This window comes from Triplophysa dalaica, chromosome 15 (genome assembly GCF_015846415.1).
Source record: "Triplophysa dalaica isolate WHDGS20190420 chromosome 15, ASM1584641v1, whole genome shotgun sequence".
NCBI lineage: Eukaryota > Metazoa > Chordata > Actinopteri > Cypriniformes > Nemacheilidae > Triplophysa > Triplophysa dalaica.
In genome coordinates this window covers 7,639,755-7,652,732 of record NC_079556.1, presented here as the reverse complement: position 1 = coordinate 7,652,732, position 12,978 = coordinate 7,639,755, and the positions used below count along the sequence as shown (strand labels likewise).

Sequence of the window (12,978 nt, the reverse complement as noted above, 5' to 3'; positions counted from 1 at the left end):
CGACAATATTTAATGCAGATCATTGTTAGCATGTTTTTTAACTTTACAAACTATAATGAAATGACAATTAAAAACCACTTTATTGTAAACACAGACACATTAGTTTGTTAGATGTTAAACCGACAGAGCCAATGAAAAAGTAAAACAATCAAGCAATTTCTTTCAACAGCATATTAGTCTTGTACACGTCACTAAGCAAGCAGTGTCCCACCCATATGATCAGCATTACAACACACTTCAGTCGCCTTGCAACAATATCCCAATCTCAGGTGAATATCTGACAACTGGAAAAATCTTTACTTAGAAGCACTCAGGCATGAAATAAAAACATCACAAAGATTATACTGCTGTACTGTAGCAAGTACAGGAATCATTGCTGCTGGAGATTTACTGTCATTTGTGATCTCCGAGATGTTTACTAGAATGGTGTGATGTTTGTCGGGGTTGGTTAAAAGTGAGTAAAGCACAGTGGGGCAATTCAAGTACTTGAAGTAAAAAAAGTTCACATTTATAATAACGCAACATTCAAGCCTGTATTCATATTTCATTAATGAATGAGTGAATTGAAACAGAATTAAAACATGTTTTAGAGAACTGAAATTTAAAGAAACCTCAATACATTATGAATGAATCTCACTGGCTTAGAAAAAGCTTGGGCAAAAGAGTGTTAAGAAATGTCTTATTGAAACACTTTGACATGCTGTTTTGAAGCATTATGACAAGCAAAGGACACAATGTGACGATACATGTTTTTGGTCAACATGACAGTATCTATCTGATTTGTATGGTTTCTAAATTGATACCCTAAATTGATAAGACTATAAGGATTCTGTGCCATTCACTTTAACAATCCTTAAATATCTGAAACGCTTGACCATGTGTTTTTCAGCAATAAACATTTTAAATTGTATTTGGGATTAAACAGGCAGAAATCTTAAATAACATTCATGGTTGATGGAAATTATGTATAGGTTATGAAAATGTAATTGAATGTTTTCTTAAGGTTTTATCTTTGGCAATGACTCCAAACTGAGGAACAGACCCTCTGTGATTTTTGCCTTCTAGACTGCCTAATAAAAGTGCTTTTATAGTCCCTCTCAAATATAGTAAACTGTAGTATTAAATTGTGATCCAGTACTATCTCTGACAGCAGCAGGAATAGAAGTTAAGTGCTTTGTGCTTATGATGTTTCCCTAATGTTACTCTAATGTAATGGCTTCTTTAGCTGCTTCATAGCCGGTATTTACTGACCCAGTTGTGTCAAAGTTGCCTGTTCTTTTATGCTTCTCTAAGTGGTTCCAAATTTATTTCATAATTAACTTTTACAAAATCTACTTGCATAGAATCTGTTGTTAAGAAAACAGGGTCACATTATAACATCATGTGCTTCAGTTGTTCGTTTGTGCTATCTCCATTTATAACTTTTTTTTCTTTTTTGCTAATTCCAGTTTCACCCAAATCCAAAAGTGCACAAAACAAATGACAGAAGAGGCTGCACAAATAAGCTATGTATACATGATGTTCTTCATCTTCCAAAGTTGGATTGTGGAGGTTTGGTACCAAGGTGCCAAACATCAGTTTGTTCTTCCCATGCAAAGAAAACATTCCAGTATCAAACTGAGCTGACACATTGAACTTCTCTGTAGTTTAAACTTAATCTATACATATTGATCAGGCATTCTGTTTCACCACGTCTAGAGAAACACAGAACGGTCAACCATGGGATGTCACATAAATCTTCCGCCTCTCTCAGGCAAACTGAGAATAAATGGGAATAAGACGCCTTTGGCCTCCACGGGTGCTTTAAGAGTCTCTTCTTTGAATCGACCCCCATCATCCTCGACAATGAACTGAAGTGTCTGAGATTTATTCACACAGTAGATGCAGTTATCGATGACGGCACAGCGAAACGGCAGCGTGCAGCCTTGCTGTTGGGAAGCGCAGTCGTGCCACATCTTTACAATAGTGTTGTACTTGAAGACGCTGATGCCCTGCTCGCGGTTAACGTCGAATCGGTAGATGAAGCTCTTGAGGGCCACCATGTCTGTGGATTTTTTCCTGCTGTTGTTGTAAGGACATTCCTGCCATTCATCTCTCTTAGGGTCATATTTCAGCAGCCGATAAAACAGAGACCCTCCCGAGATGTACAGCTCGCCGTTGCAGGTAGTGGCTTCGTGAGCCACCGCGAAGGCTCCTTTGGGCAGAGGAGCCACCGCAGTCCAGCGGTCCATGCGAGGGTCGTACTTCTCAACCGTAAAGAGACATTCACCACCGATAGCGTATAGATGACCGTCCATTGAGACGAGTTTGAGTTGCGATCGTGCTTGGCTCATGGGTCGGACCTCGCTCCAGCGGTCCGTGATGGGATTGTAGCAAAACACTTTATCGGAAACTTTGCTTTTCTCTCCAGTTCCCCTGATTCCACCAGCCACAAACAAGTAATTGTACATTGTGCATATACCACAGCCTTTTGTGTTGATGTCGTCTGGCATGACGGTCAGGGTGTGCCAGTCCTTAGTGCTCTTGTTGTAGTAGTAGATCATATGATTGTCCTCAAAGGACGTGATGGAGAGGGGGCTCTGGGGTCGGCTGCTGTTCCTGCTGGGCGGTCTGCTCCCCACCCACTCAAACACGTCGTTTATTTCCGCCACCATCAGACACTTGCGGTTCTCCATTCGTTTGCGCAGGATGAGATCTCTCTCCGAGCCCGTGAGGCGGCCGTAAACGGCAGGATCTCTTAGGACTTGGAGAAAGTTGTCGCTCATGAACCGATAAGCTGTTTCTTTCAGTTCATTTAATCGCTGCTTTTTGGCGATGGTAAGAATCTCATAGCAGTTCTCCGGAGTGATCTGCGCGGATACGGTGTCGATTGCGGCTTGCACCGCACAGGGCATTTGCAGAATCTTTGCCCCTGCGATGACTTCCACGACGTTGTCTTTGTTTACATTCATCTGGGAGGAATAAACATAATCTATAAGCACGGATAAGGTTTTATAGCTCATTCCTTTCACCTTCAGAATGTCTCGGGAAAGCCTGGCTTTAAAATAATCACTTTTCTCAGCCAGTACTGACTTGTGTGCTTGTATTTTCTGTCCACCCACTTCGATGACTAAATTGGGCTCTTCTTTCGCTGAGAGAGCCTCTCTTATAGCAGATCCACTAAGCTTTTGTCCTTGACTTGATTCCAGGCCTGTCTGTCCGAAGGATGTTCTGTGATGAGTCTGATTCGCTCCTTCAGAGGAACTCAGAAGGCAACCCAACGTTTGTTCATACGGCCTTGTTTCCTGGGAGCTCGTGTAGGAATTATTTCTGTCAGCTGACCTGGAGTTGACATTTTTATTGTCTAACCGACTCCGAACAACTTCATTGTCTCTGAGAACACTGGATAATTTATCTATTTCATCTTTGTTCTGTGTACTGAAACACAGAGAGGTTCCCATTACTTTGGCTCCATTTGTTTCTTTAATACTTCCTTGACATGAATGTTCACTTATATTTCTCAAACGGAGGTCAGAGTGTTGTGCTTTAGATGAATCCACAGCCTGAATGTGCTCCTGAAATCCACTGTCGCTGGAGACAGCATCTTGTGAGTATTCTGCACCTGTTACTGCAGTCGAACCCCCTGACTCGGATGTATCCCACACACCCTGTTGTATTCCCATTTTCCCCATGGCTGGGACATTGTTGTTCCCTTCAGAAGGAAGACTTGGTTCTGGAGAGTTTGCAGCGTGAAATATGACATCTGCTTGTACTGTGAACATGCTTCTGTCTTGCAGATTGTTGTTCATCTTGCTGTAGTTGCAGTATGCTCTCTACGGTCAATCATTCAGTGCTATTAGACCAATAAAGAAACTGCTCTTTTGATGCTGACAATTTAATCCAACGAGGGCCTCAGGAATGACTGGCAGATGATAGTTATTGAAGGAACTTCTAGTGCGCTATGAACAAATCAGAGAACAAAATTGATGTTGTTATCCTCAGTATCCGAGTTAAACATGGGAAATAAGATCTTGTGTCAGTTCTCAGCCCTGAGTTCAAGACAGGAAATGTGACATACGAAAATAATGTTATTATGCTCATTATAACAACATTACTCCACTTTATACTATTTAAAGAATCATAACATTGGAATTTCAGATGACAGAATGATATATAATATAAATAAAACACAAGCCCTAGATAGACAGTAAGTGGTGTTTTGTTTGTGCGTGCGTGCGTGCGTGCGTGCGTGAGCAGTCATTTACGACACACAATAATCTGCCTGTTTAAATGACATTAATATAAAAACATCTCATAATGAGTTGCTGTTAATAAACCTCTCTCAGATCAACACTGAAAAGCTCCATTTAAGAGAGTCTAATGAGCATGCGCAATACTCGCAAACCCACTGACAGCTTTGACGGATTAAAACTTAATGAGAACGAGCGGGAGACAGATTCCATCGTGCTACACATTAATATTACGTCATTAATATTAAAGACCTTACAATGATCCTTTGAACTGTGTTTAGGGTTTTGATAAACGAACGTACAGTGGAAGACAAAGGATGCGAGATGACTGATAACAGGAAAATAAATAACAGACAGTCTTAGGAATGAGACGAATGACAACTGTAGTAGAAACATCATTAATAAACTCATTACATACATTGCAATGCTCAAGTACTTACGTGTTAAACGCAGGATTTCTGTTTGCTTGCTGTCTCACACAAAGCGCTCTTATGTAACGTTAACGTCAAGTCAGTCAGATCTAATACAGCCCGATGTAGGGAGTCTATAACGTTAAGGTTAAGCTACATGTGGCAATGAAATTCAAATCATTTGGCCACTCGTGGAATTTAACATTTGCACAATCCATCCCATTTTGTAATAGCCAGTTAAGCGTGAACTTCTCGTTCTCCTGCGCGTGTTTGAAAGCGTCGACTGAAGAATCACAGTCCACAAAATGCCATCGTTTCATTAAAGCGCGTGAATCGTCTCCTCACAGGAATAATTTCCGCTAAACCGACCGTGTGCCTCAGATCTAACGACACTCTCCACCCTCGGAGTGGTTTGCAGTATTATGATTTTACCGTAAACTGGGCTGGTTATTGATCCAAACCACACCCCCGTTTGTATTCACCCTCTAACCTATGCATCAGACCTGCTGCTCAAATCCGCGCGTTCCCGCACACGACGAGACGGGCACTCGCGCAGCGCGCGTTCAGAATGATATTGCGCAACGTGGAACGGGAACTCCGACGTTTATTGCAGTGTTGCTGAATGTTTTGCTGAAGCCCTTTCAGGGTTTCAGTAAATGTCCTAAATATAACTGCGATGCTTTACAACGTGGTCATTTCATGAAATATAATGTTCTAGATATGTAATTATTACCAACTTAATTAATACTCCAGATATTATGACACGTCTCTGTAAAAATGGCATCAAAGAAAACAGGTGAATCAAAAGCAGAGAGCATCACATCACATTTACAGCATGAGAAAGCGAGCAATGGCCTTTAAAAACACTTAGCACATTAGTTCATCTAGTAAAACTGTAATGCTTCTGAATCACGCTGAGCACTTCATATTCAATTGTTGATATTTAATTCAGCCCAATTATTTGCAAACATTGAGACCAAGAATGTTTCTGTCCTAACAGTACAAAGAGAAAAATATGAATATCTTTGAAAATACCTAAACTTAAATCATTTACAATCACAGCGAGGATTTAATGTTCTCTTTTTAATTTCCCTTTGCTAGACGAATATTTAGACACCATTTGGAGAAAATCACTAAAACATTCCAACGGGACTTGGCAGGAAAACAACAACGTACAAATTCCTATTCATACATATCTTTTTCCAAGTTATGTTTATTTCTTTCTTTCCTTGCATCCATCTGTCCACACAATTTCCTTTAAGCTTTAAAAGCAGTTGCTGTTGGTAAAGTGCATTTAAACTAAAGCCGTTCAATCTCTCTTCGGTCTCTTTTTTGGGTCTTTGCGTTATGTTTGTATCGACAGCAAGAATCCATTAAAAACAAAATAATAAAAAATAATAAGGACCGATGGATCATGTGTTGGGTAAAAACAGAAAAACAAAACAGAAAACAACAGTTACCACAGATATACAAAATTCTGGTTAAAACAATTGTATATATTCGTTAATAATATACAAACCAGCAATACATATATATCAAGCTTTTCCATAGTTTAAATATTGATAAGCATCAAACTTAAATTAGAATTCTGGAGGAATATCATTTTATCGTTTACATAACTGGTAACAGTGGCGCTTACTTCATTTAAGGACCTACAAGAACCTCTGGCCCGCCAGAGAATCTCATACAAGTCATTCAGTCACAGGTTGTAAATGAACATAGAGGAAGTTCATTTACCTGCTGATTCAGGTAATGTTTTTAGACTTCTAACAAGCACCGTTACTTAATGAAGCAAACTTATTCAAAAAATGTTTTTTTAAAGGAAAACAATTAAATTAACGACAAAAGACTCCCCCGAGCAGGCTTGATTGAGATGTAACAAATGAAAGCAGAAATGCTGCTATAATGAAACATGGGAAGCTGTTTTCCGTTTTTCTTTCTTGAAAATCATGTAGCAGTTAAAAATGCTTACCACAGTTAAATCAAAATTGCATCACATTGGCATCGTATCATGAATGCCCCTTTAAATCAAAAGTTGTGTTCAAAAATGAGTAGAGGCGAATGTGTCTAGTGATAAAACATTTCTGATGCATAAAAGAAAACTTCAGTTCATCACTGGAATACTATTTTTTCTCTCTTATCCATTCTTCTTTTTTCTCTTGTCACACCATGAATCAAAGAAGAGAACGTCTCTCTCTTTGATGTGCAATGCCCTAGAAGAAAGAGAAACATCAGCACTATTACAAAAGCGCGAGAAAGATAAGCATTACAGTCTGCAGTTTAATGTGCAGCTGAGAATCTGCAGATCCTCCACACCTGACAATTCTCTGGTAACCTCCATCTTCCTTCCTCACAAGTTCGGCAATGGTATCTGCCACACCATGATGGTAGACACCATCTCTTCATGCTTGGATTGTTTTGTTTTTCTGTTAACTCTTCTGTGGCCCAGTCCTCCAGACACCACAAACACTGAGCTCACATCAACTCTCTGAGTCTGCTTGGCTTTCTGGAAGTATGCTGGCTCGTTTAGTAGGTCATATATTGCCGCGTCCTCTGGCCCATGCTCTAAAGAGCCTTGAGACAAAGCCAGAGACCCGCACGAGGAGGACAAGGAATCCTGGAGAACGGGTGCATGGGAGGTGGAGCTCATGCTGCTGTTCCCCGGCTGTGTGTGGTTCTCTGTGGGTTTGGATCCTTCCACCTCCTGGGCCCCGGACTGGCACTCGCTGGGTGTGCTGGATGTAAGAGTCGCCTCGGTCACCTGGGAGACGTTACACACTGCTGTTGCCATTGTGAGGAACTTGACTGGGCCGTGGTGAGCGTGAAAAGAGACCATGCCTCGACCTAAAGCAAAATGACAGAAAGAGAGAAATCTAGTTAAATATAAATGTATATTTATATTTGTGACTTACAAGCAAAATATAAAAATATATCATTTAAAACAATAGCGGTAAGTAGAGTGTATTTTCCATAGAAATGTAATACTTTTTGTTTATATTTATTTTGATACAAAAAAATAATATATAATACATCTCTAGTCAATTACATGAATGTGGGTCTGGATCATTCCTAAACATTCAACCCTGAAGAGCAAAGTATTTAAAGGAGCCAGTCTTTGGCTGTTTTGAGGCTTTGATTATGTTTTTTGGGTGTTTAACAATGGATGTTCATGTTTCTAATTTCAAAAAACGCTTTATATTTCACATATTTCAAGTCTATTGTCTCTCTTTTAACAAAACGACAGGATTTCTTCCAGTCTATATAAAGTTCTGATTGGTAACGCTGACCAGGACTGTCGTGATTGGTTCCCTGCTTAGAGTGTGTGAAGATGTCCCGCCCATACCATATCAGCAAGCTTCCGCTTCTCAGGCTGTTGTGATTGGTCGGTGCCCCTCTCAGTGGACGTATATTCATAAACGTTGGCTCTTAGCAATAAACAGTGACGATGGCATCAACTTCACTTTATCAGTTAAAAACATGCGGGTCGATTGAAGTGTGACAGAGGTCTAATAGTGCACGTAAAACGTAAATCTTTTTTAGAGATTGTTTTCCTACTATGGCGAGGGAAATTACACCGGATCGAACGGCGTCAGACAGGTTATATTAATTAACACTAATAACAGAACACTAGATTTGCCTTTATATATTGGACCAGAGTTGGATAATAAAACAAGCAGATTGATAAGGAGACATTTGCAAGCAGGACTTCAAAGGACGTTTCTTAGAAGTGTTTAGGAGGTATGCACACACAGACACAATACCCGTGTATTACACAGAACAGCTTTCACAGCCAATGTTAAAGTCAAAATCAAGCTGTTGTTTGACTGTTGGTTGTCATAGAATGTTTGTAGCTGAATTCTTATTACCAGCTGTAGGACTGTGAAGAAAATTGTAGTAGTTAAGCGCGCAGCTCAGTCAAATGTTTACAATCTCTGATAACCAAACACTACTCACTGGCTCTGCCTCTTCTTTTAGGAAGGCCTTAGCCCTTTTTTGGCACATTTGCTATTGTTTATGCTCTAACAGCAAGATTACACACTAACTAAAGGTTGAAAAATGTGATCGCGTGGAATGGGACCTTTAAAATTACCCACAAGGTACTGGGCACCAATCGTAACCCCTCAGCCATTTAAACTAATAAGATACAGTTTAAGTGTGTATGAGGAGACAGGCCCTTTTACAGAAACTGTTCTGTTAACCATTTTTTTGTTAACCGTTACCTAAAACTGTTCACCATGTGTAGAAAAACAACATCCTCAAGATGGAAAACCATCACATAAAGGGGCGGTTTTACAGGGCTAAGATTAAGACGGGACTAGGTATTAAAATGAGGGCATTTAAGTAACTTTTATAGACATGCCTTACACCCACCTGTGACCTTGGGGATGCCCTGCAGTCGGGGCACAGACAGGGCCACCGTAACCCCCAGATTAGTTCCCACCAACAGTAGACCATGACACACTAAGAGACTGCTCACAGAAACTCTCTGCTGTCCTGAAGGTAAAAACACAAATGTGTGATGAGTTATGTTTACAGCATTACTGGTTTATTAAATTACTTGAGGTGCAAACTAAAACGATACATTCACCATAGGAAAATACATTCTATAAAACGCTTGTGGTGAACGGTTATGACCAGAGGTACTTATTGAAACATTCACCCAGTGGAATAATAACATCCACACATGCTAGGCTGTGTGGGAAGATGCTCGACTGCATGTGTGGGTACGTTACTATGGGGATGATGCTTAACAGCAGTTGGTTTCTGAGGAAACGTGACACTCTTAGAAATGGGAGAGAGGACTGTTTAGAAACAATAGCAAGCCAAATGTTCAGCTCTTTGCCATTAGCTAACTTTAAATCTGCCAGGTACCAGAATCATGTGAATGAACAGGAAAAATTAACTTCATACTTTAAAATGGTTAAAATGGAGGGCTCTATAGTTAAAAACATTTGAAGCCCATTCATTTCACTGTTTTCAAAACACATTTGCATGTGAGTTGATAAAAAACATCTCTGTTAAACTGGTGTTTTATTATAAAATTTTTAAACTTGTTTTCCTAAGTAAAAATTGTGTATGTGTGGCTGAATGATTTTGTATAAAGACTAAAGAGATTTTCTCTTACTGACTGAAATTGGTTGTCTTGTTAATTTTTCAGTGTTCTTTGTGGTGCATTTACTTGCAATCATTGATTACTTATTGATAAATTACCTGTGCATTTTTATGTAAATGTCTTAACATAATTTAATATTGGTATGTACTAGAGATGCGTGGATCAGCTCAAATGTCACCCGAATCCGGTGGTTCAAACAAATCATCCACCTGCCACCCAGCCACACCTCTAATTTTCTATAATCTAGATATCCGCATCTGTCCTGCACCCGATCATCACATTATTCATTAAAATTGAATTCTTTTGTAAATCTTTAAGCGTGATGTCAGTGGATCATTCGTTTTTTAACAGCAGCTTGCGTGATGTTAGAGCTAATTTGCGCATATTGATAAATAATACACTTTTACTTATTAAACAAAAGTTTGGCTTTGCCCAGATTTGCCTCCATTTATTAATAAAATAAACTCAGGTTTTATTAGGCTTCTCCCTTCTGACTCTAATGTGAATATCGCTGTTTCTGTCATTGCAACACAAACACATAAACAGCCCAATCTTTGACTTAATAAATTAATGAACATCGGAGCCAAGTACGGTGCAGTTGACGCTGACTTTATTTAATTCTCCTTTTTTAATTTTCTCTCGGTTTTGTTCGCCCCCGGGCCGTCCCATCCTCACGACGCACCCTTTTTTTTAACTGAGAGTCTTTAAATTAGTGTCTGTCTGTCTGGTGAAAAGGCAGTTAAAACACATTAATATTTTAGAGAATGCAATGAATATTTGCATAATTAATGACTTATCTTATCCACCCATGACCCACACGCAATAAATCAGAATGTACTTTTTTATAACCTTACACACTCGACCTGCGGATTATCCGCAGTGTCGTGGATATAACCACAATCCCCTCATCACTAGTGGGTACTGATGATAATAGAAGCATAAGAAACAGATGAATCCATGCATACTGTTAATGTATCGCACATTACGCATCTTTCTTGGTAAAATTAAATACACGAAACGGTTTAAAACTGTCTCTAACACGCATCAGAATTTTTTGGATTATAAATTGAATCAATTAACATTTATGCATTTTGCAGACCCTTTTATCCAAAGCGACTTACATTGCATTGTACTATACATTGCAATCCCCTTTGATCGAACCAGCCAAAACTATGAGGGGCCGTTTAGGCCATAATTATTGAAATGACTCTTACAAACACTAGTGAAATAAAAACATCGATCGAACTTAGTGAAATTCATTCACACGTATTACTGAAATACCTCTTACAAACACTAGTGAAAACATACATACGTATTACTGTAATCTTTTACAAACACTAGTGAAATGTATGTATATGCATGCTAAAAAGCCTCTTATAAACAATGGTGCACTAATGAGGCAACATATTTCAGGTATAGTTGATGAAAGATTTCAGTGTAGTTGATGAAAGATTTCAGTGACGTTGATGAGAGCATATTTCACTGGAAAAGGAAGCTGCATCCGCACTTCCGTTTAGTTTGGCGCACGTTGATGACGTGCAGATACGCAGCGAACAGGAACCTGTCAGATGCAATTAATTTACGGAGTAATATTTTACATCGCCCCCCACGCTACCTTCGGTTTTTCCTTATACAGTTCCGTTGTCAATGCAATTTTTTTCTTTGTCTAAAAATATATTTTGGATGGCATGGTATGCTTTGAAACAAAAAGTCCCAAAAAGCTGAAGAGTGCGGTTCCGTAATTTTTGGCTTCTGCAATTACAATAGAAATTACACATGCGAAGGAAGCATTACTCCCACTTACCAGGGGTTTAAGAGTGTGTCGAGGAAATAAAAGTTTGTTTAAAGATTTCAAAATGACGCCACAGCGATGTTTTTTGGTTTTGCAAGTGTCTGCGTTATTTTCATTCACGAGTAACAATGACGATGATATTACAGCTTTTCTAAGAAGTGCACTTCAGTGTTTAGAGGACATACAAACGGCGAATGGTGGTACGAATATATGGTTTCGTTTACTCATATACTTATACTGAAAAATCGCACATTGCATAACTTGTTTTTTTGTAAGTCAGACATTAAGTATTAACCATGACATGTTAGCAAAATGCAGTGGCTTGTTTAAATACAAGTTTGAATCCAGTTACTTTATTCTTCATAGCCCATACAATAAAGATCTCGGGACACCGTCGTAACTCTACAAGAATTAAGCATGGTTTTACTACAAATAAAACGAACAAAAAATGGTAACCAAATATTATTAAGGTTTTTTACAGTAAGTTTTACCGTGGCATACAATTAATGTATTTAATAATTCATGTAATTGTAGTGTAATTACTCTAGACAAAACATGGTTGGTTGTTAAATTGTATTATGTAACGTACTAGCTGTTTAAATTCATTATGTACATCAAAAACGAATCAGACAAATTCTATTACCAATTAAAGGCGCTGTTGTATTTATATTTTATGCACCTGAGGGGTGATCAGTGCCCTTGAACTATCACCACTATGTAAAGTATGAAGAACTTTAAGTGTTACAGTAAATTTTAAGCTATCTGGGTTTTAACTTGTTGCAAGAAATTATTAATAATTTTGCACATTTGGGTGATTTGGAGTCACTGTCATCTTTTTGAATGGAAAATAAGAGGTTTTTAATTTATATCAAAATATATATTGATGACTACCCAATAAGTTTAGACCTACAAATGTGTTTTTTAATAATATTATGAACTAAAAAAACCTGATATGACATTATGAACCACCAACGTTGTGTTTATGTACTGTCAACAGGCATATTGATGGAAACCATAAGCTTGTGAGGTGGAGAATGGTGTTCCATGGCTGTGTTGATGGCTACAGTCGAACAATAATCTATCTTGACTGCCTTGACAACAACAGAGCTACCAGTGTTCTGTCTTTGTTTCGTGCTGGCGTGCAACATTTTGGATTACCATCTAGAGTACGTTGCGACCATGGAATGGAGAATATAGAAGTGGGACGCTATATGCTTAAACACTGAAGTGCACTTCTTAGAAAAGCTGTAATATCATCGTCATTGTTACTCGTGAATGAAAATAACGCAGACACTTGCAAAACCAAAAAACATCGCTGTGGCGTCATTTTGAAATCTTTAAACAAACTTTTATTTCCTCGACACACTCTTAAACCCCTGGTAAGTGGGAGTAAGTCTTCCTTCGCGTGTGATATTTCTATTGTAATTGCAGAAG

The 12,978-nt window shown here is 38.8% G+C and overlaps 2 protein-coding genes across 4 annotated transcripts in view; both read right to left on the bottom strand.

Moving 5' to 3' along the window:
* Positions 1–67: 67 nt before the first annotated feature.
* On the bottom strand, positions 68–5,154 carry LOC130437386 (kelch repeat and BTB domain-containing protein 11). Its single transcript, XM_056768757.1, has 2 exons — positions 4,670–5,154; positions 68–3,938 (listed from the first exon to the last, which is right to left on the bottom strand). The coding sequence occupies exon 2, from the start codon at positions 3,786–3,788 to the stop codon at positions 1,728–1,730; it is 2,061 nt and encodes a 686-aa protein (XP_056624735.1). The 5' UTR covers positions 3,789–3,938; positions 4,670–5,154; the 3' UTR covers positions 68–1,727.
* Positions 5,155–5,834: 680 nt separating this feature from the next.
* Positions 5,835–12,978, bottom strand: part of arhgef10 (Rho guanine nucleotide exchange factor (GEF) 10) — a 40,748-nt gene continuing 33,604 nt past the window's right edge. For all 3 annotated transcript variants that reach the window (XM_056767943.1, XM_056767944.1, XM_056767945.1), the window contains 3 exons: positions 9,011–9,133; positions 6,956–7,483; positions 5,835–6,852 (listed from right to left, as the gene is read on the bottom strand). In XM_056767943.1, coding sequence (XP_056623921.1) covers positions 6,990–7,483; positions 9,011–9,133 — 617 coding nt within the window. In that variant the 3' untranslated portion in view covers positions 5,835–6,852; positions 6,956–6,989. The remainder of the gene's footprint in view (positions 6,853–6,955; positions 7,484–9,010; positions 9,134–12,978) is intronic.